Below are 19635 nucleotides of genomic sequence, written 5' to 3'. Positions count from 1 at the left end.
TTTGGGGAGTTTCTCCCATTCCTCTCTGCAGTTCCTCTCAAGCTCTGTCAGGTTGGATGGGGAGCGTCGCTGCACAGCTATTTTCAGGTCTCTCCAGAGATGTTCCATCGGTTTCAAGGCTCTGGCCACTCAAGGACATTCAGAGGTGTCACGAAACCACACAGTGATGTGCTGCTCTCTCTCTTTCAGATTTTTTTTACAAATTCTTTGTGGGTCTGTGTAATCTGACAGCAATAATTGTCTCTAATATGGTCATACATTTAACAGCTTTGTTTCCACCTCATTTTGTGGGCAGTGTGCTCATAGCCTTTCTCAATAGCAAGGCTATGCTCACTGAGTCTGTACATAGTCAAAGCTTTCCTTAAGTTTGGTTCAGTCACAGTGGTCAGGTATTCTGCCACTGTGTGCTCTCTGTTTAGGGCCAAATAGCATTCTAGTTTGATCAGTTTTTTTGTTAATTCTTTCCAATGTGTTAAGTAATTATCTTTTTGTTTTCTCATGATTTTGGTTGGGTCTAACTGTGTTGTTGTCCTGGGTCTCTGTGGGGTCTGTTTGTGTTTGTGAACTGAGCCCCAGGACCAGCATCCTTAGGGAAATCTTCTCCAGGTTAATATCTTTGTAGGTAATGGCTTTGATATGGTAGGTTTGGGAATCACTTCCATTACATTTGAGTGTTTAATGGATCTTTTATGGATTTTGATAATTAGTGGGTATCGACCTAATTCTGCTCTGCATGCATTATTTTGTGTTTGTTCCATTATGTGAAGTCTTGGTTGGTGAGCGGACCCCAGACCTCACAACCATAAAGACAATGGGTTCTAGAACTGAGTCAAGTATTTTTAGCCAGATCCTATTTGGGATGTCTAATGTTATGTTCCTTTTGATGGTGTAGAAGGTCCTTCTTGCCTTGTCTCTCAGATTGTTCACAGTTTTGTGGAATTTACCTGTGGCGCTGATGTTTAGGCCAATGTATGTGTAGTTTTTTTCTGTGCTCTAGGGCAACAGTGTCTAGATGGAATTGGTATTTGTGGTCCTAGCAACTGGATCTTTTTTGGAACACCAGTATTTTGGTCTCACCGAGATTTACTGTCAGGGCCCAGGTCTGACAGAATCTGTGCATAAGATCTAGGTGCTGCTGTAGGCCCTCCTTGGTTGGGGACAGATCTAGGTGCTGCTGTAGGCCCTCCTTGGTTGGGGACAGATCTAGGTGCTGCTGTAGGCCCTCCTTGGTTGGGGACAGATCTAGGTGCTGCTGTAGGCCCTCCTTGGTTGGGGACAGATCTAGGTGCTGCTGTAGGCCCTCCTTGGTTGCGGACAGATCTAGGTGCTGCTGTAGGTCCTCCTTGGTTGCGGACAGAAGCAGCAGATCATCAGCAAACAGTAGACATTTGACTTCAGATTCTAGTAGGGTGATGCCGGGTGTTGCAGACTGTTCTAGTGCCCTCGTCAGGTTGTTGATATGTATGTTGAAGAGGGTGATGCCGGGTGTTGCAGACTGTTCTAGTGCCCTCGTCAGGTTGTTGATATGTATGTTGAAGAGGGTGAGGCCGGGTGCTGCAGACTGTTCTAGTCCCCTCGCCAGTTCGTTGACATGTATGTTGAAGAGGGTGAGGCCGGGTGCTGCAGACTGTTCTAGTGCCCTCGCCAGATTCTCTGGTTTCTTCCATTACATTGAGCTGATTGATGATTGATTGAGGTTGATGTTAGATTCTCTGGTTTCTTCCATTACATTGAGCTGATTGATGATTGATTGAGGTTGATGTTAGATTCTCTGGTTTCTTCCATTACATTGAGCTGATTGATGATTGATTGAGGTTGATGTTAGATTCTCTGGTTTCTTCCATTACATTGAGCTGATTGATGATTGATTGAGGTTGATGTTAGATTCTCTGGTTTCTTCCATTACATTGAGCTGATTGATGATTGATTGAGGTTGATGTTAGATTCTCTGGTTTCTTCATTACATTGAGCTGATTTCTGAGGTGCTGTTCCCTAGTGTATTTCTGTATTGTTTTAGTGATTCACCATAGCGAAGAAGTAGACTCAGGTTTTCTGGGTCTCTGTTTTTGGTTGGATAGGTTTCTCAGGTGTTTGCATTCTTCATCAAACCATTTGTCATTGTTGTTAATTTTAGATTGTCTGTTTGAAATGTTTAGATTTGATAGGGAAGCTGAGAGGTAAAATATACTGTTTAGGTTTTCTACTGCCAAGTTTGCACCTTCACTATTACAGTGGAATGTTTTGTCCAGGAAATTATCTAAAAGGGATTGAATTTGTTGTTGCCTAATTGTATTTTGGCAGGTTTCTACTTTCCTTCCATCTATGATATTTCTTAATATCATGCAGTTCCTTTGGCGCCTCATGATTCAGTGTTGTTCTTTTCAAGTAGATGTGATTTTGCTGTGGTCTGATAGGGGTGTCCATGGGCTGACTGTGAACGCTCTGAGAGACTCTGGGTTGAGGTCAGTGATAAACTGGTCTACAGTACTACTGCAAAGGAATGAGCTATAGGTGTAACTACCATAGGCGTCCCCTCGAAGCCTCCCATTGACTATGTACATACCCAGCGTCGAACAGAGATGCAGGAGTTGTGACCCATTTTTGTTGGTTAAGTTGTGTCTAGGGGGGCATATGGGGGAGGGAAAGCTGTCACCTCCAGGCAGGTGTTTGTCCCCCTGTCTGCTGAGGGTGTCAGGTTCTTGTCCACTTCTGGCATTTAGGTCACCACACGTCCATGGGCCTGGAAATGGTTGATCTCCCCCTCCAGGATGGAGAATCTGTGATTGTTAAAGTATGGGGATTCTAGTGGGGGGATATAGGTAGCACACATGAGGAAATGTTTCTCTGTCTCTGTCTGTCTCTCTCTCTCTCTCTCAATCTCTCTCTCTCTCTCTGTCTCTCTCTCTCTCTCTCTCTCTCTCTCTCTCTCTCTCTCTCTCTCTCTCTCTCTCTCTCTCTCTCTCTGTCTTTCTCTTTCACTCTGTCTCTCTCTCTCACTCTGTCTCTCTCTCTCTCTCTGTCTCTCTCTGTCTTTCTCTCCTCTTTCTTTCTCTGTCTCCTACTCCTCCAGACGTACCAGAGATCAATGTAAGCCACAACAGTAACCTGATGATGATAGAGGGTGATAATGTAACGGTCAGCTGTAATGGGTCAGGAGCTCCCCTCCCCGAAGTCGACTGGACCGTCGCTGGACTACACTCCATCAACACACACCTGGTGAGACATACACACACCTGGTGAGACATACACACACCTGGTGAGACATACACACACCTGGTGAGGCATACACACACCTGGTGAGACCTACACACACCTGGTGAGACCTACACACACCTGCTGAGACCTACACACACCTGGTGAGACATACACACACCTGGTGAGACATACATACACCTGGTGAGACATACACACACCTGGTGAGACATACACACACCTGGTGAGACATACACACACCTGGTGAGACATACAGACACCTGGTGAGACATACAGACACCTCGTGAGACATACATATACCTGGTGAGACATACATACACCTGGTGAGACATGCACACACCTGGTGAGACATACACACACCTGGTGAGACATACACACACCTGGTGAGGCATACACACACCTGGTGAGGCATACAGACACAGGCACGGACAGATGGATGCACACATGTAACCAGGCACACACACAGGTCACCTTAATAATCTAATCTCCTGTCCTCTAGTTCTCCAGTCTAACGTGTACTGTAGTCTAATGTCCACCAACCCTATTCATCTCCTCTAGTTCTCCAGTCTAACGTGTACTGTAGTCTAATGTCCACCAACCCTATTCATCTCCTCTAGTTCTCCAGTCTAACATGTACTGTAGTCTAATGTCCACCAACCCTTTTCATCTCCTCTAGTTCTCCAGACTAATGTCCACCAACCCTATTCATCTCTTCTTGTTCTCCAGACTAATGTCCACCAACCCTATTCATCTCCTCTAGTTCTCTAGACTAATGTGTACTGTAGTCTAATGTCCACCAACCCTATTCATCTCCTCTAGTTCTCCAGACTAACGTGTACTGTAGTCTAATGTCCACCAACCCTATTCATCTCCTCTAGTTCTCCAGACTAACGTGTACTGTAGTCTAATGTCCACCAACCCTATTCATCTCCTCTAGTTCTCCAGACTAATGTCCACCAACCCTATTAATCTCCTCTAGTTCTCCAGTCTAACCTGTACTGTAGTCTAATGTCCACCAACCCTATTCATCTCCTCTAGTTCTCCAGTCTAACCTGTACTGTAGTCTAATGTCCACCAACCCTATTCATCTCCTCTAGTTCTCCAGTCTAACGTGTACTGTAGTCTAATGTCCACCAACCCTATTCATCTCCTCTAGTTCTCCAGTCTAACCTGTACTGTAGTCTAATGTCCACCAACCCTATTCCTCTCCTCTAGGTCTCTAGTCTAACCTGTACTGTAGTCTAATGTCCACCAACCCTATTCATCTCCTCTAGTTCTCCAGACTAACGTGTACTGTAGTCTAATATCCACCAACCCTATTCATCTCCTCTAGTTTTCCAGTCTAACCTGAACTGTAGTCTAATGTCCACCAACCCTATTCATCTCCTCTAGTTCTCCAGTCTAACCTGTACTGTAGTCTAATGTTGTGTTCTCCCCTCATCTCCTTTCCTCTCCTCAGTCAATCAATTGTATTTGTATTTATCTTCACATCAGCATATGCCACAACGTGTTTATACAGAAACCCAGCATTAATCTCCCAATCAGCACGCAATGTAAAAGCATGGTGGTTAGGAAAAACTCCCCAGAAAGGTAGGAACCTAGGAAGAAACCTAGAGAGGAACCAGGCTCTGAGGGGTGGCCAGTCCTCTTCTGGGTGTGCTGGGTGGAGATTATAAGAGTACATGGCCATCAAGACCAGATTGTTCTTCAAGATGTTTAAGATGACCAGGAGGGTCAAATAGTCATTATAGAGGCTGCAACAGCTCAGCACCTCAGGAGTAAATGTCAGTTGGGTTTTCATAGCCGAGCATTCAGAGGTAGAGAGGTAGAGAGGTAGAGAGGTATAGAGAGGTAGAGAGACAGAGATGTAGAGAGACAGAGAGGTAGAGAGGTAGAGAGGTAGAGAGACAGAGAGACAGAGAGACAGAGAGACAGAGAGGTAGAGGGGTAGAGAGACAGAGAGGTAGAGAGGTAGAGAGACTGAGAGGTAGAGAGGTAGAGAGGTAGAGAGACAGAGAGGTAGAGAGACAGAGAGGTAGAGAGGTAGAGACGAATGTGTATGGTAGTCTAATGCCTTGTTCTCTCCTCTCCTCTTCTCTTCTCTTCTCTTCTCCTCTCCTCTTTTTCTCTCTAGTCTAATGTCTACTGGCCCAACATCCATTCTATTAACCTGACGCTAGTCAACGTAAGTCGAGACGACAACGGCTTCCTGCTCACCTGCATAGCAGAGAACCTAGTGGGAATGACCAACGCTTCCATCCAGCTGGCTGTACAGTGTAGGTTTCAAACCACTGGTGTGTGTGTGTGTGTCCAATGGTTATCATTCCCAACTGTACAGTGTAGGTTTCAATCCACGTGTGTGTGTGTGTCCAATGGTTATCATTCCCATCTGTACAGTGTAGGTTTCAATCCACGTGTGTGTGTGTGTCCAATGGTTATCATTCCCAACTGTACAGTGTAGGTTTCAAACCACTGGTGTGTGTGTGTGTCCAATGGTTATCATTCCCAACTGTACAGTGTAGGTTTCAATCCATGTGTGTGTGTGTGTGTGTGTGTGTGTGTGTCTGTCCAATGGTTATCATTCCCAACTGTACAGTGTAGGTTTCAATCCACGGGTGTGTGTGTGTGTGTGTGTGTGTGTGTGTGTGTGTGTGTCCAATGGTTATCATTCCCAACTGTACAGTGTAGGTTTCAATCCATGTGTGTGTGTGTGTGTCCAATGGTTATCATTCCCAACTGTACAGTGTAGGTTTCAATCCACGTGTGTGTGTGTGTGTGTGTGTGTGTGTGTGTGTGTGTCCAATGGTTATCATTCCCAACTGTACAGTGTAGGTTTCAATCCACGGGTGTGTGTGTGTGTGTGTGTGTGTGTGTGTGTGTGTCCAATGGTTATCATTCCCAACTGTACAGTGTAGGTTTCAATCCACGGGTGTGTGTGTGTGTGTGTGTGTGTGTGTGTGTGTGTGTCCAATGGTTATCATTCCCAACTGTACAGTGTAGGTTTCAATCCACGGGTGTGTGTGTGTCCAATGGTTATCATTCCCAACTGTACAGTGTAGGTTTCAATCCACGGGTGTGTGTGTGTCCAATGGTTATCATTCCCAACTGTACAGTGTAGGTTTCAATCCACGGGTGTGTGTGTGTGTCCAATGGTTATCATTCCCAACTGTACAGTGTAGGTTTCAATCCACGTGTGTGTGTGTGTGTCCAATGGTTATCATTCCCAACTGTACAGTGTAGGTTTCAATCCACGGGTGTGTGTGTGTGTCCAATGGTTATCATTCCCAACTGTACAGTGTAGGTTTCAATCCACGGGTGTGTGTGTGTCCAATGGTTATCATTCCCAACTGTACAGTGTAGGTTTCAATCCACGGGTGTGTGTGTGTGTCCAATGGTTATCATTCCCAACTGTACAGTGTAGGTTTCAAACCACTGGTGTGTGTGTGTGTGTGTGTGTGTGTCCAATGGTTATCATTCCCAACTGTACAGTGTAGGTTTCAATCCACGGGTGTGTGTGCATGCGAACAGCATAGCAGAGAACTTGTTAGGAATGATAACCATTGGAGGTTATATACAGTATGGTATTCATCCCAATGTCTCCATATTCCCTATATAATGCACTACTAATGACCAGGAACCAATGACTCCATATTCCCCTTATAGTGCACTACTTATGCCATATATGTGATATGTGGCGGTCCTACCTAGCTATCATGTGATATGTGGTTGTCCCCCTAGCTATCATGTGATATGTGGTTGTCCACCTAGCTATCATGTGATATGTGGTTGTCCACCTAGCTATCATGTGATATGTGGTTGTCCACCTAGCTATCATGTGATATGTGGTTGTCCACCTAGCTATCATGTGATATGTGGTTGTCCACCTAGCTATCATGTGATATGTGGTTGTCCACCTAGCTATCATGTGATATGTGGTTGTCCACCTAGCTATCATGTGATATGTGGTTGTCCACCTAGCTATCATGTGATATGTGGTTGTCCACCTAGCTATCATGTGATATGTGGTTGTCCACCTAGCTATCATGTGATATGTGGTTGTCCACCTAGCTATCATGTGATATGTGGTTGTCCACCTAGCTATCATGTGATATGTGGTTGTCCACCTAGCTATCATGTGATATATTTTTTTATTTTTTTATTTATTTTTTTAACCTTTATTTTACTAGGCAAGTCAGTTAAGAACACATTCTTATTTTCAATGACGGCCTGGGAACAATGGGTTAACTGCCTGTTCAGGGGCAGAACGACAGATATGTACCTTGTCAGCTCGGGGGTTTGAACTCGCAACCTTCCGTTTCCTAGTCCAACGCTCCTACCACTAGTCTACGCTGCCGCCCCGTGTGGTTGTCCACCTAGCTATCATGTGATATGTGGTTGTCCCACCTGTCCCACCTGGGATCCAAGATGGCGGTGCAGTAGGACGTGTGTATCTGTCTTTGTCTTATCCCGTGTAAATAGCCGGTATCCATTTTAATCTCACTTTCTGTCTACGAACTGAATATATTTTCCTGCAACCCGCCTCACCTAATGTGGTACGGATCTGCTATTTCTATTCCTTATAACTGGAACTTCCATCAGGAGCTAGCCAGCTAACTAGCTACTAGTCTTTATTAGCCACGGCTCGCTGTCCTCTAGCCAGCTAACAAGCTACTAGTCTTTATTAGCCACGGCTCGCTGTCCTCTAACCAGCTAACTAGCTACTAGTCTTTATTAGCCACGGCTAGCTGTCCTTTAGCCAGCTAACTAGCTACTAGTCTTTATTAGCCACGGCTCGCTGTCCTCTAGCCAGCTAACTACCTACTAGTCTTTATTAGCCACGGCTCGCTGTCCTCTAGCCAGCTAACTAGCTACTAGTCTTTATTAGCCATGGCTAGCTGTCCTCTAGCCAGCTAACTAGCTACTAGTCTTTATTAGCCATGGCTAGCTGTCCTCTAGCCAGCTACCTAGCTACTAGTCTTTATTAGCCACTGCTAGCGGTCCTCTAGCCAGCTAACTAGCTACTAGTCTTTATTAAGTGGTTTAATCATATCAGTGTTTAATCATAACAGTGTTTTAATCATATCAGTGTTTAATCATCCCAGTGTTTAAATCATTAATGTTTTGCATTGTGAAATCTAGCTTGTGGAATTGGCCAACCATTAATTAAAGTTAGAAGACACCATTGTGTGTCAAAATGGTCACAGTTTCCTCTGTCCTCAGTTTCCCCTTACAGTTCCACCGGTCATCCTGAAACTGTCCGAGCCATGCTGTGCCAAAACCTTCACAGTTTCCTCTGCTCCCCTTCCAGTTCCACCAGTCATCCTGAAACTGTCCAAGCCATGCTGTGCCAAAACCTTCACAGTTTCCTCTGCTCCCCTTCCAGTTCCACCAGTCATCCTGAAACTGTCCGAGCCTGAGCGTCGCCATGACACCTGCATAGAGTTCACAGTGAGAGGCTATCCCTACCCGACGCTGCGATGGTACCACCAACAGGTGTGATTTTATTCCTTTTTATTCATTTCTAATATGTAAAGCAGCATGTACATATTCTGGTCTTAAAGACCACAAGAGGTGCAGGTTTTAGTTTTTACCCCAGAACTACACAGCTAACTGAAACAATAAACGGCTTGATGCTGAGTTAGTTATATCAATCAGGCGACTAATGCTGGGGGAAAACCCAAAACAGCCACCCCTTGGGGGTCCCCCAGAATCAGGATTCAGAACCACTGATGTCAAGAGTCTGGGTCTTTTGAAAAGGACAAAAAAAATGAAACCGTATTCTAATCATGATTGTACACAGAGAGAGATCCTGCAGAGTGAGTACATCAGGACAGAGATGGATTTCTACCGGGACTATCTGGAGGGATGTCTGACTCTTCTCAACCCAACACACTACGATAACGGAAACTACACGCTGCAGGCCTCCAACTCCCTGGGGACCGTCACCAAGACGGTCTACGGACACTTCCTCACGGCTCCGCCCTTTGACCCTGACCCTGACGGTAACCACAACATTTTCTTAGACAGGGACACATCGTACAGCAAAAGCTATAGGTCTCAGAACAGTGAGAAAGGATGCATTGCAGCAGATTTAGCTATAAAAGCTCATTTGGATGATTCATATCCCTCAGAGATTCTCTAGTGGTAGAAGACAGTCTGACCCCATTGGGATGATTCATATCCCTCAGAGATTCTCTAGTGGTAGAAGACAGTCTGACCCCATTGGGATGATTCACATCACTCAGTGATTCTCTAGTGGTAGAAGACAGTCTGACCCCATTGGGATTATTCACATCACTCAGATATTCTATAATGGTAGAAGACAGTCTGACCCCATTGGGATGATTCACATCACTCAGAGATTCTCTAATGGTAGAAGACAGTCTGACCCCATTGGGATTATTCACATCACTCAGAGATTCTCTAGTGGTAGAAGACAGTCTGACCCCATTGGGATTATTCACATCACTCAGAGATTCTCTAATGGTAGAAGACAGTCTGACCCCATTGGGATGATTCACATCACTCAGTGATTCTCTAGTGGTAGAAGACAGTCTGACCCCATTGGGATTATTCACATCACTCAGATATTCTATAATGGTAGAAGACAGTCTGACCCCATTGGGATGATTCACATCACTCAGAGATTCTCTAATGGTAGAAGACAGTCTGACCCCATTGGGATTATTCACATCACTCAGAGATTCTCTAGTGGTAGAAGACAGTCTGACCCCATTGGGATTATTCACATCACTCAGAGATTCTCTAGTGGTAGAAGACAGTCTGACCCCATTGGGATGATTCACATCACTCAGAGATTCTCTAATGGTAGAAGACAGTCTGACCCCATTGGGATTATTCACATCACTCAGAGCTTCTCTAGTGGTAGAAGACAGTCTGACCCCATTGGGATGATTCACATCACTCAGAGATTCTCTAGTGGTAGAAGACAGTCTGACCCCATTGGGATGATTCACATCACTCAGAGATTCTCTAGTGGTAGAAGACAGTCTGACCCCATTGGGATGATTCACATCACTCAGAGCTTCTCTAGTGGTAGAAGACAGTCTGAGCCCATGTTTATGTTGTTATGTTGTTAATGTTAGTTCTGTATCATGGAGTTACGGCACGCTGCTCTGTTTTGAGACAGCTTGTAATGGAGACGCAGGGAGTCAGGAAGCAGGTTGTCAGGAAGCAGGTGTCAGGAGTCAGGAAGCAGGTGTCAGGAAGCAGGAGTCAGGAAGCAGGAGTCAGGAAGCAGGAAGCAGGAGGCAGGAAGAAGGAGTCAGGAAGCAGGTTGTCAGGAAGCAGGTGTCAGGAGTCAGGAAGCAGGAGTCAGGAATCAGGAGTCAGGAAGCAGCAGTCAGGAAGCAGCAGTCAGGAAGCAGGAGTCAGGAAGCAGGTGTCAGGAAGCAGGAGTCAGGAAGCAGGAGTCAGGAAGCAGGAGTCAGGAAGCAGGAGTCAGGAAGCAGGAGTCAGGAAGCAGGAGTCAGGAAGCAGGAAGCAGGAGTCAGGAAGCAGGAGTCAGGAAGCAGGAGTCAGGAAGCAGGAGTCAGGAAGCAGGAGTCAGGAAGCAGGAGTCAGGATGCAGGAGTCAGGAAGCAGGAAGCAGGAGTCAGGAAGCAGGAAGCAGGAGTCAGGAAGCAGGTGCAGTTTGTGAGTTTAATAATAATGAACATGGAGAGATACAAAACAAGAGATGCGTCTGGACAAGAGAACAGAACCAATACTACCTGATGAGTGAGGCTACAGAGAGCTAGATAAAAGGGGAGTAATCAAGATAGTGATGAAGCGGGTTTCCATGATGTATAATGAGGGTTGCCAGGTGTGCATAATGAGTGTGCATAATGAGGGTTGCCAGGGGGGCATAATTAGTGTTGCCAGGTGACATAATGAGGGTTGCCAGGTGTGCATAATGATGGTTGCCAGGTCACATAATGAGGGTTGCCAGGTATGCATAATAAGGGTTTCCAGGTGTGTATAATGAGGGTTGCCAGGTGACATAATGAGGGTTGCCAGGTGTGCATAATGAGGGTTGCCAGGTGACATAATGAGGGTTGCCAGGTGTGCATAATGAGGGTTTCCAGGTGTGCATAATGAGGGTTTCCAGGTGTGCATAATGAGGCTTGCCAGGTGACATAATGAGGGTTTCCAGGTGTACGTAATGATGGTTGCCAGGTGTGCGTAAATGAGGGTTGCCAGGTGTGCATAATGAGGGTTGCCAGGTGACATAATGAGGGTTGCCAGGTGTGCATAATGAGGGTTTCCAGGTGTGCATAATGAGGCTTGCCAGGTGACATAATGAGGGTTTCCAGGTGTACGTAATGATGGTTACCAGGTGTACGTAATGATGGTTGCCAGGTGTGCGTAATGAGGGTTGCCAGGTGTGCATAATGATGGTTGCCAGGTGTACGTAAGGATGGTTGCCAGGTGTACGTAATGGGGGTCACTGGAACGGGGATCTAATTGTTCTGACAGTGAGGAGAGCTCATAATAATGTCTGGAATGGAGTCGATGGAACGGGGATCTAGCTGTTCTAACAGGGAGGGAGGAGGGCTCATAATAATGTCTGGAATGGAGTCGATGGAACGGGGATCTAGCTGTTCTAACAGGGAGGAGAGCTCATAATAATGTCTGGAATGGAGTCAATGGAACGGGGATCTAGCTGTTCTAACAGGGAGGAGGGCTCATAATAATGTCTGGAATGGAGTCAATGGAACGGGGATCTAGCTGTTCTAACAGGGAGGAGAGCTCATAATAATGTCTGGAATGGAGTCGATGGAACGGGGATCTAGCTGTTCTAACAGGGAGGGAGGAGGGCTCATAATAATGTCTGGAATGGAGTCGATGGAACGGGGATCTAGCTGTTCTAACAGGTAGGGAGGAGGGCTCATAATAATGTCTGGAATGGAGTCGATGGAACGGGGATCTAGCTGTTCTAACAGGGAGGGAGGAGGGCTCATAATAATGTCTGGAATGGAGTCGATGGAACGGGGATCTAGCTGTTCTAACAGGCAGGGAGGAGGGCTCATAATAATGTCTGGAACGGAGTCGATGGAACGGGGATCTAGCTGTTCTAACAGGGAGGGAGGAGGGCTCATAATAATGTCTGGAATGGAGTCAATGGAACGGGGATCTAGCTGTTCTAACAGGGAGGGAGGATGGCTCATAATAATGTCTGGAATGGAGTCGATGGAACGGGGATCTAGCTGTTCTAACAGGGAGGGAGGAGGGCTCATAATAATGTCTGGAATGGAGTCGATGGAACGGGGATCTAGCTGTTCTAACAGGGAGGGAGGAGGGCTCATAATAATGTCTGGAATGGAGTCGATGGAACGGGGATCTAGCTGTTCTAACAGGTAGGGAGGAGGGCTCATAATAATGTCTGGAATGGAGTCAATGGAACGGGGATCTAGCTGTTCTAACAGGGAGGAGAGCTCATAATAATGTCTGGAATGGAGTCAATGGAACGGGGATCTAGCTGTTCTAACAGGGAGGAGGGCTCATAATAATGTCTGGAATGGAGTCGATGGAACAGGGATCTAGCTGTTCTAACAGTGAGGAGAGCTCATAATAATGTCTGGAATGGAGTCGATGGAACGGGGATCTAGCTGTTCTAACAGGTAGGGAGGAGGGCTCATAATAATGTCTGGAATGGAGTCGATGGAACGGGGATCTAGCTGTTCTAACAGGCAGGGAGGAGGGCTCATAATAATGTCTGGAACGGAGTCGATGGAACGGGGATCTAGCTGTTCTAACAGGGAGGGAGGAGGGCTCATAATAATGTCTGGAATGGAGTCAATGGAACGGGGATCTAGCTGTTCTAACAGGGAGGGAGGATGGCTCATAATAATGTCTGGAATGGAGTCGATGGAACGGGGATCTAGCTGTTCTAACAGGGAGGGAGGAGGGCTCATAATAATGTCTGGAATGGAGTCGATGGAACGGGGATCTAGCTGTTCTAACAGGGAGGGAGGAGGGCTCATAATAATGTCTGGAATGGAGTCGATGGAACGGGGATCTAGCTGTTCTAACAGGTAGGGAGGAGGGCTCATAATAATGTCTGGAATGGAGTCAATGGAACGGGGATCTAGCTGTTCTAACAGGGAGGAGAGCTCATAATAATGTCTGGAATGGAGTCGATGGAACGGGGATCTAGCTGTTCTAACAGGGAGGGAGGAGGGCTCATAATAATGTCTGGAATGGAGTCGATGGAACAGGGATCTAGCTGTTCTAACAGGTAGGGAGGAGGGCTCATAATAATGTCTGGAATGGAGTCGATGGAACGGGGATCTAGCTGTTCTAACAGGCAGGGAGGAGGGCTCATAATAATGTCTGGAATGGAGTCGATGGAACAGGGATCTAGCTGTTCTAACAGGGAGGAGGGCTCATAATAATGTCTGGAATGGAGTCAATGGAACGGGGATCTAGCTGTTCTAACAGGGAGGGAGGAGGGCTCATAATAATGTCTGGAATGGAGTCGATGGAACGGGGATCTAGCTGTTCTAACAGGGAGGGAGGAGGGCTCATAATAATGTCTGGAATGGAGTCGATGGAACAGGGATCTAGCTGTTCTAACAGGTAGGGAGGAGGGCTCATAATAATGTCTGGAATGGAGTCGATGGAACGGGGATCTAGCTGTTCTAACAGGCAGGGAGGAGGGCTCATAATAATGTCTGGAATGGAGTCGATGGAACAGGGATCTAGCTGTTCTAACAGGGAGGAGGGCTCATAATAATGTCTGGAATGGAGTCAATGGAACAGGGATCTAGCTGTTCTAACAATGAGGAGAGCTCATAATAATGTCTGGAATGGAGTCGATGGAACAGGGATCTAGCTGTTCTAACAGGGAGGGAGGAGGGCTCATAATAATGTCTGGAATGGAGTCGATGGAACAGGGATCTAGCTGTTCTAACAATGAGGAGAGCTCATAATAATGTCTGGAATGGAGTCGATGGAACGGGGATCTAGCTGTTCTAACAGGGAGGGAGGAGGGCTCATAATAATGTCTGGAATGGAGTCGATGGAACGGGGATCTAGCTGTTCTAACAGGGAGGGAGGAGAGCTCATAATAATGTCTGGAATGGAGTCGATGGAACGGGGATCTAGCTGTTCTAACAGGGAGGAGAGCTCATAATAATGTCTGGAATGGAGTCGATGGAACGGGGATCTAGCTGTTCTAACAGGCAGGGAGGAGGGCTCATAATAATGTCTGGAATGGAGTCAATGGAACGGGGATCTAGCTTTTTTAACAATGAGGAGAGCTCATAATAATGTCTGGAATGGAGTCAATGGAACGGGGATCTAGCTGTTCTAACAGGGAGAGAGGAGGGCTCATAATAATGTCTGGAATGGAGTCGATGGAACGGGGATCTAGCTGTTCTAACAGGGAGGGAGGAGGGCTCATAATAATGTCTGGAATGGAGTCGATGGAACGGGGATCTAGCTGTTCTAACAGGGAGGAGAGCTCATAATAATGTCTGGAATGGAGTCGATGGAACGGGGATCTAGCTGTTCTAACAGGCAGGGAGGAGGGCTCATAATAATGTCTGGAATGGAGTCGATGGAACGGGGATCTAGCTGTTCTAACAGGGAGGGAGGAGGGCTCATAATAATGTCTGGAATGGAGTCGATGGAACGGGGATCTAGCTGTTCTAACAGGGAGGGAGGAGGGCTCATAATAATGTCTGGAATGGAGTCGATGGAACGGGGATCTAGCTGTTCTAACAGGGAGGAGGGCTCATAATAATGTCTGGAATGGAGTCGATGGAACGGGGATCTAGCTGTTCTAACAGGGAGGGAGGAGGGCTCATAATAATGTCTGGAACGGAGTCGATGGAACGGTGATCTAGCTGTTCTAACAGGCAGGGAGGAGGGCTCATAATAATGTCTGGAACGGAGTCGATGGAACGGGGATCTAGCTGTTCTAACAGGCAGGGAGGAGGGCTCATAATAATGTCTGGAACAGAGTCGATGGAACGGGGATCTAGCTGTTCTAACAGGCAGGGAGAGCTCATAATAATGTCTGGAATGGAGTCGATGGAACAGGGATCTAGCTGTTCTAACAGGGAGGGAGGAGGGCTCATAATAATGTCTGGAATGGAGTCAATGGAACGGTGATCTAGCTGTTCTAACAGGGAGGGAGGAGGGCTCATAATAATGTCTGGAATGGAGTCGATGGAACGGGGATCTAGCTGTTCTAACAGGGAGGGAGGAGAGCTCATAATAATGTCTGGAATGGAGTCGATGGAACGGGGATCTAGCTGTTCTAACAGGGAGGGAGGAGGGCTCATAATAATGTCTGGAATGGATTCGATGGAACAGGGATCTAGCTGTTCTAACAGGGAGGGAGGAGGGCTCATAATAATGTCTGGAATGGAGTCGATGGAACGGGGATCTAGCTGTTCTAACAGGGAGGGAGGAGAGCTCATAATAATGTCTGGAATGGAGTCGATGGAACGGTGATCTAGCTGTTCTAACAGGGAGGGAGGAGGGCTCATAATAATGTCTGGAATGGAGTCGATGGAACGGTGATCTAGCTGTTCTAACAGGGAGAGAGGAGGGCTCATAATAATGTCTGGAATGGAGTCGATGGCATGATATCAACCCTAGTTTATATTAAGTGGACGTCACCGTAACCCTGGATTGTATGATGGAATAACCCTGGATTGTATGATTGGAATAACCCTGGATTGTATGATTGGAATAACCCTGGATTGTATGATGGAATAACCCTGGATTGTATGATGGAATAACCCTGGATTGTATGATGGAATAACCCTGGATTGTATGATTGGAATAACCCTGGATTGTATGATTGGAATAACCCTGGATTGTATGATTGGAATAACCCTGGATTGTATGATTGGAATAACCCTGGATTGTATGATGGAATAACCCTGGATTGTATGATGGAATAACCCTGGATTGTATGATGGAATAACCTTGGATTGTATGATGGAATAACCCTGGATTGTATGATGGAATAACCCTGGATTGTATGATGGAATAACCCTGGATTGTATGATGGAATAACCCTGGATTGTATGATTGGAGTTACCTTGGATTGTATGATTGGAGTTACCCTGGATGAAGGGAGGGTGGGTGGGATGAAGGGAGGGGGGAAGGGATGAAGGGAGGGGGGATGAAGGGAGGGAGGAAGGGATGACGGGAGTGATGAAGGGAGGGGGGCTGAAGGGAGGGATGAAGGGAGAGAGGGCAGGAGGGTTGAAGGGAGGGAGGAGTGAAGGGGGGATGAAGAGAGGGAGGGAGGTTTGAAGGGAGGAAAGGTTGAAGAGAGGGAAGGAGGTTTGAGGGGAGGGTTGGAGGGAGGGAGGGATGAAGAGAGGGTTGGAGGGAGGGAGGGTTGAAGGGAGGGAGGGTTGAAGAGAGGGAAGGAGGGTTGGAGGGTTGGAGGGAGGGAGGGATGAAGAGAGGGAAGGAGGGTTGAAGGGAGGGTTGGAGGGTTGAAGGGAGGGTTGGAGGGAGGGAGGGATGAAGAGAGGGAAGGAGGGTTGAAGGGAGGGTTGGAGGGAGGGAGGGGTGAAGAGAGGGAAGGAGGGTTGAAGGGAGGGTTGGAGGGAGGGAGGGATGAAGAGAGGGAAGGAGGGTTGAAGGGAGGGTTGGAGGGAGGGAGGGATGAAGAGAGGGAAGGAGGTTTGAAGGCAGGGTTGAAGGGAGGGAAGGAGGGTTGAAGGGCGGGAAGGAGGGTTGAAGGGTAGGTTGGAGGGAGGGTAGGAGTGTTGAAGGGAGGGTTGAAGGGAGGGAAGGAGGGTTGAAGGGAGGGAGGGATGAAGAGAGGGAAGGAGGGTTGGAGGGTTGGAGGGAGGGAGGGATGAAGAGAGGGAAGGAGGGTTGAAGGGAGGGTTGGAGGGAGGGAGGGAGGGATGAAGAGAGGGAAGGAGGGTTGAAGGGAGGGTTGGAGGGAGGGAGGGATGAAGAGAGGGAAGGAGGGTTGAAGGGAGGGAGGGAGGGATGAAGAGAGGGAAGGAGGGTTGAAGGGAGGGAAGGAGGGTTGAAGGGAGGGAAGGAGGGTTGAAGGGTAGGTTGGAGGGAGGGTAGGAGTGTTGAAGGGAGGGAGGGAGGGATGAAGAGAGGGAAGGAGGGTTGGAGGGTTGGAGGGAGGGATGAAGAGAGGGAAGGAGGGTTGAAGGAAGGGTTGGAGGGAGGGAGGGATGAAGAGAGGGTTGAAGGGAGGGTTGGAGGGAGGGAGGGATGAAGAGAGGGTTGAAGGGAGGGTTGGAGGGAGGGAGGGATGAAGAGAGGGAAGGAGGGTTGAAGGGAGGGTTGGAGGGAGGGAAGGAAGGAGGGTTGAAGGGAGGCTGGAAGGGGGAAAGGAATGTTGAAGGGAGGGTTGGAGGGAGGGAGGGGAGGGTTGGAGGGAGGAAAGGAGCTTTGAAGAGAAGGTTGGAGGGAGGGAGGGATGAAGAGAGGGAAGGAGGGTTGAAGGGAGGGTTGAAGGGCGGGTTGGGGTGAGGGAAGGAGGGTTGAAGGGTGGGTTGGAGCGAGGGAAGGAGGGTTGAAGGGTGGGTTGGAGCGAGGGAAGGAGGGTTGAAGGGTGGGTTGGAGGATTGAAGGGAGGGTTGGAGGGAGGGAAGGAGGGTTAAAGGGAGGGAAGGAGTGTTGAAGGGAGGCTTGAATGGTTGAAGGGAGGGAAGGGGGGTTGTAGGGAGAGAGGGAGGGTTGAAGGGAGGTTTGGAGGGAAGGAGGGTTGAAGGAAGGGAAGGACCTGCGTATAGTTGTTACAGGCTGCTTATAGTTATTACGGGCTGAGAAAAGGGACTGCTAATTCAACACACTCAGACACACAGACACACAGACACACAGACACACAGACACACAGACACAGACACACACACACAGACACACAGACACACAGACACACAGAAACCCCCAATTCCTCTCTGATCTTCAGCCTCCTCTCATCCTTCAAATTGTATCCGACAGCAGCCGACAGAGACTCCATTTCATGGTTGTGTGAGTCTGTGTGTGAGTGTGTGTGAGTGTGTGGTGTGTGAGTCCGTGTGTGTGTGTGTGTGGTGTGTGTGTGTGGTGTGAGTCTGTGTGAGTCCGTGTGTGTGTGTGGTGTGAGTCTGTGTGTGTGTGTTCACTTTGCTCCAGCTTGTCCTGTTCATGTCCTCTGTTCTTTTATATAGATAACCTCCAGTGTAAAATATCTTCTGATAAGGAAACTGTTTTATGTGAAATGGGATTTAAAGACTCCAGCCTGTCGGTCGATTTTTACTCCACAATTCTGCTCTGGAGTTAGTCTGCATCCCAAGTAGAACCCTGTTCCATATATAGCACACTACAAGGCAAGGAGGGCTCTGGTCAAAGCTAGTGTACTATGGAATAGTGTGCTATTTGGGAGTGGGTTGTATTCTCCAGTGCTCCTACTGTTTCTGTCTGTATTCCAGGTAGCCCAGTGCCATCAGACAATGCCATCAGGCCGGAAGAAGAGACGTTTGGGGTGAGTTTATAATGACACAGGGACTATCTGAAATAGCACACTAATCCCTACATAGGGCACTACTTTAGACCACAGTCCATAGGGCTCTGTTCAAAAGTAGTGTAGTGTCTCCTGGTTTCCACAGTACTGGGGCTGGCTAGAATCACCTGTGTCTGTCTGTCTGTCTGTCTGTCTGTCTGTCTGTCTGTCTGTCTGTCTGTCTGTCTGTCTGTCTGTCTGTCTGTCTGTCTGTCTGTCTGTCTGTCTGTCTGTCTGTCTGTCTGTCTGTCTGTCTGTCTGTCTGTCTGTCTGTCTGTCTGTCTGTCTGTCTGTCTGTCTGTCTGTCTGTCTGTCTGTCTGTCTGTCTGTCTGTCTGTCTGTCTGTCTGTCTGTCTGTCTGTCTGTCTGTCTGTCTGTCTGTCTGTCTGTCTGTCTGTCTGTCTGTCTGTCTGTCTGTCTGTCTGTCTGTCTGTCTGTCTGTCTGTCTGTCTGTCTGTCTGTCTGTCTGTCTGTCTGTCTGTCTGTCTGTCTGTCTGTCTGTCTGTCTGTCTGTCTGTCTGTCTGTCTGTCTGTCTGTCTGTCTGTCTGTCTGTCTGTCTGTCTGTCTGTCTGTCTGTCTGTCTGTCTGTCTGTCTGTCTGTCTGTCTGTCTGTCTGTCTGTCTGTCTGTCTGTCTGTCTGTCTGTCTGTCTGTCTGTCTGTCTGTCTGTCTGTCTGTCTGTCTGTCTCCTAACATGTCTGTCTGTCTGTCTGTCTCCTAACCTGTCTGTCTGTCTGTCTGTCTCCTAACCTGTCTGTCTGTCTCCAGGTGTCGATAGCAGTAGGTCTAGCTGGTTTCACCAGTGTTCTCCTCATCGTCCTCTTCATTCTCATCAACAAATATGGCCGACGCAACAAGTTTGGATTGAAGGGTAAGTCATAGTGCACTACATGACCAAACGTATGTGGACAACTGCTCCTCCAACATCTCATTCC

At 47.6% G+C, this 19635-nt stretch overlaps 1 protein-coding gene across 2 annotated transcripts in view; it reads left to right on the top strand.

The window, feature by feature from the left end:
* Positions 1-19635, top strand: part of LOC116359544 (NT-3 growth factor receptor) — a 120767-nt gene that overhangs the window by 50720 nt on the left and 50412 nt on the right. For both annotated transcript variants that reach the window (XM_031812304.1, XM_031812303.1), the window contains exons 6-11: positions 3071-3216; positions 5348-5489; positions 8597-8706; positions 9014-9215; positions 18630-18682; positions 19469-19571. In XM_031812304.1, coding sequence (XP_031668164.1) covers positions 3071-3216; positions 5348-5489; positions 8597-8706; positions 9014-9215; positions 18630-18682; positions 19469-19571 — 756 coding nt within the window. The remainder of the gene's footprint in view (positions 1-3070; positions 3217-5347; positions 5490-8596; positions 8707-9013; positions 9216-18629; positions 18683-19468; positions 19572-19635) is intronic.

The sequence above is a fragment of the Oncorhynchus kisutch genome, unplaced genomic scaffold (assembly GCF_002021735.2).
Source record: "Oncorhynchus kisutch isolate 150728-3 unplaced genomic scaffold, Okis_V2 Okis03b-Okis08b_hom, whole genome shotgun sequence".
Lineage (NCBI taxonomy): Eukaryota > Metazoa > Chordata > Actinopteri > Salmoniformes > Salmonidae > Oncorhynchus > Oncorhynchus kisutch.
The sequence above is the reverse complement of the archived record's forward strand: the minus strand, read 5'-3'. Positions and strand labels throughout refer to the sequence as shown.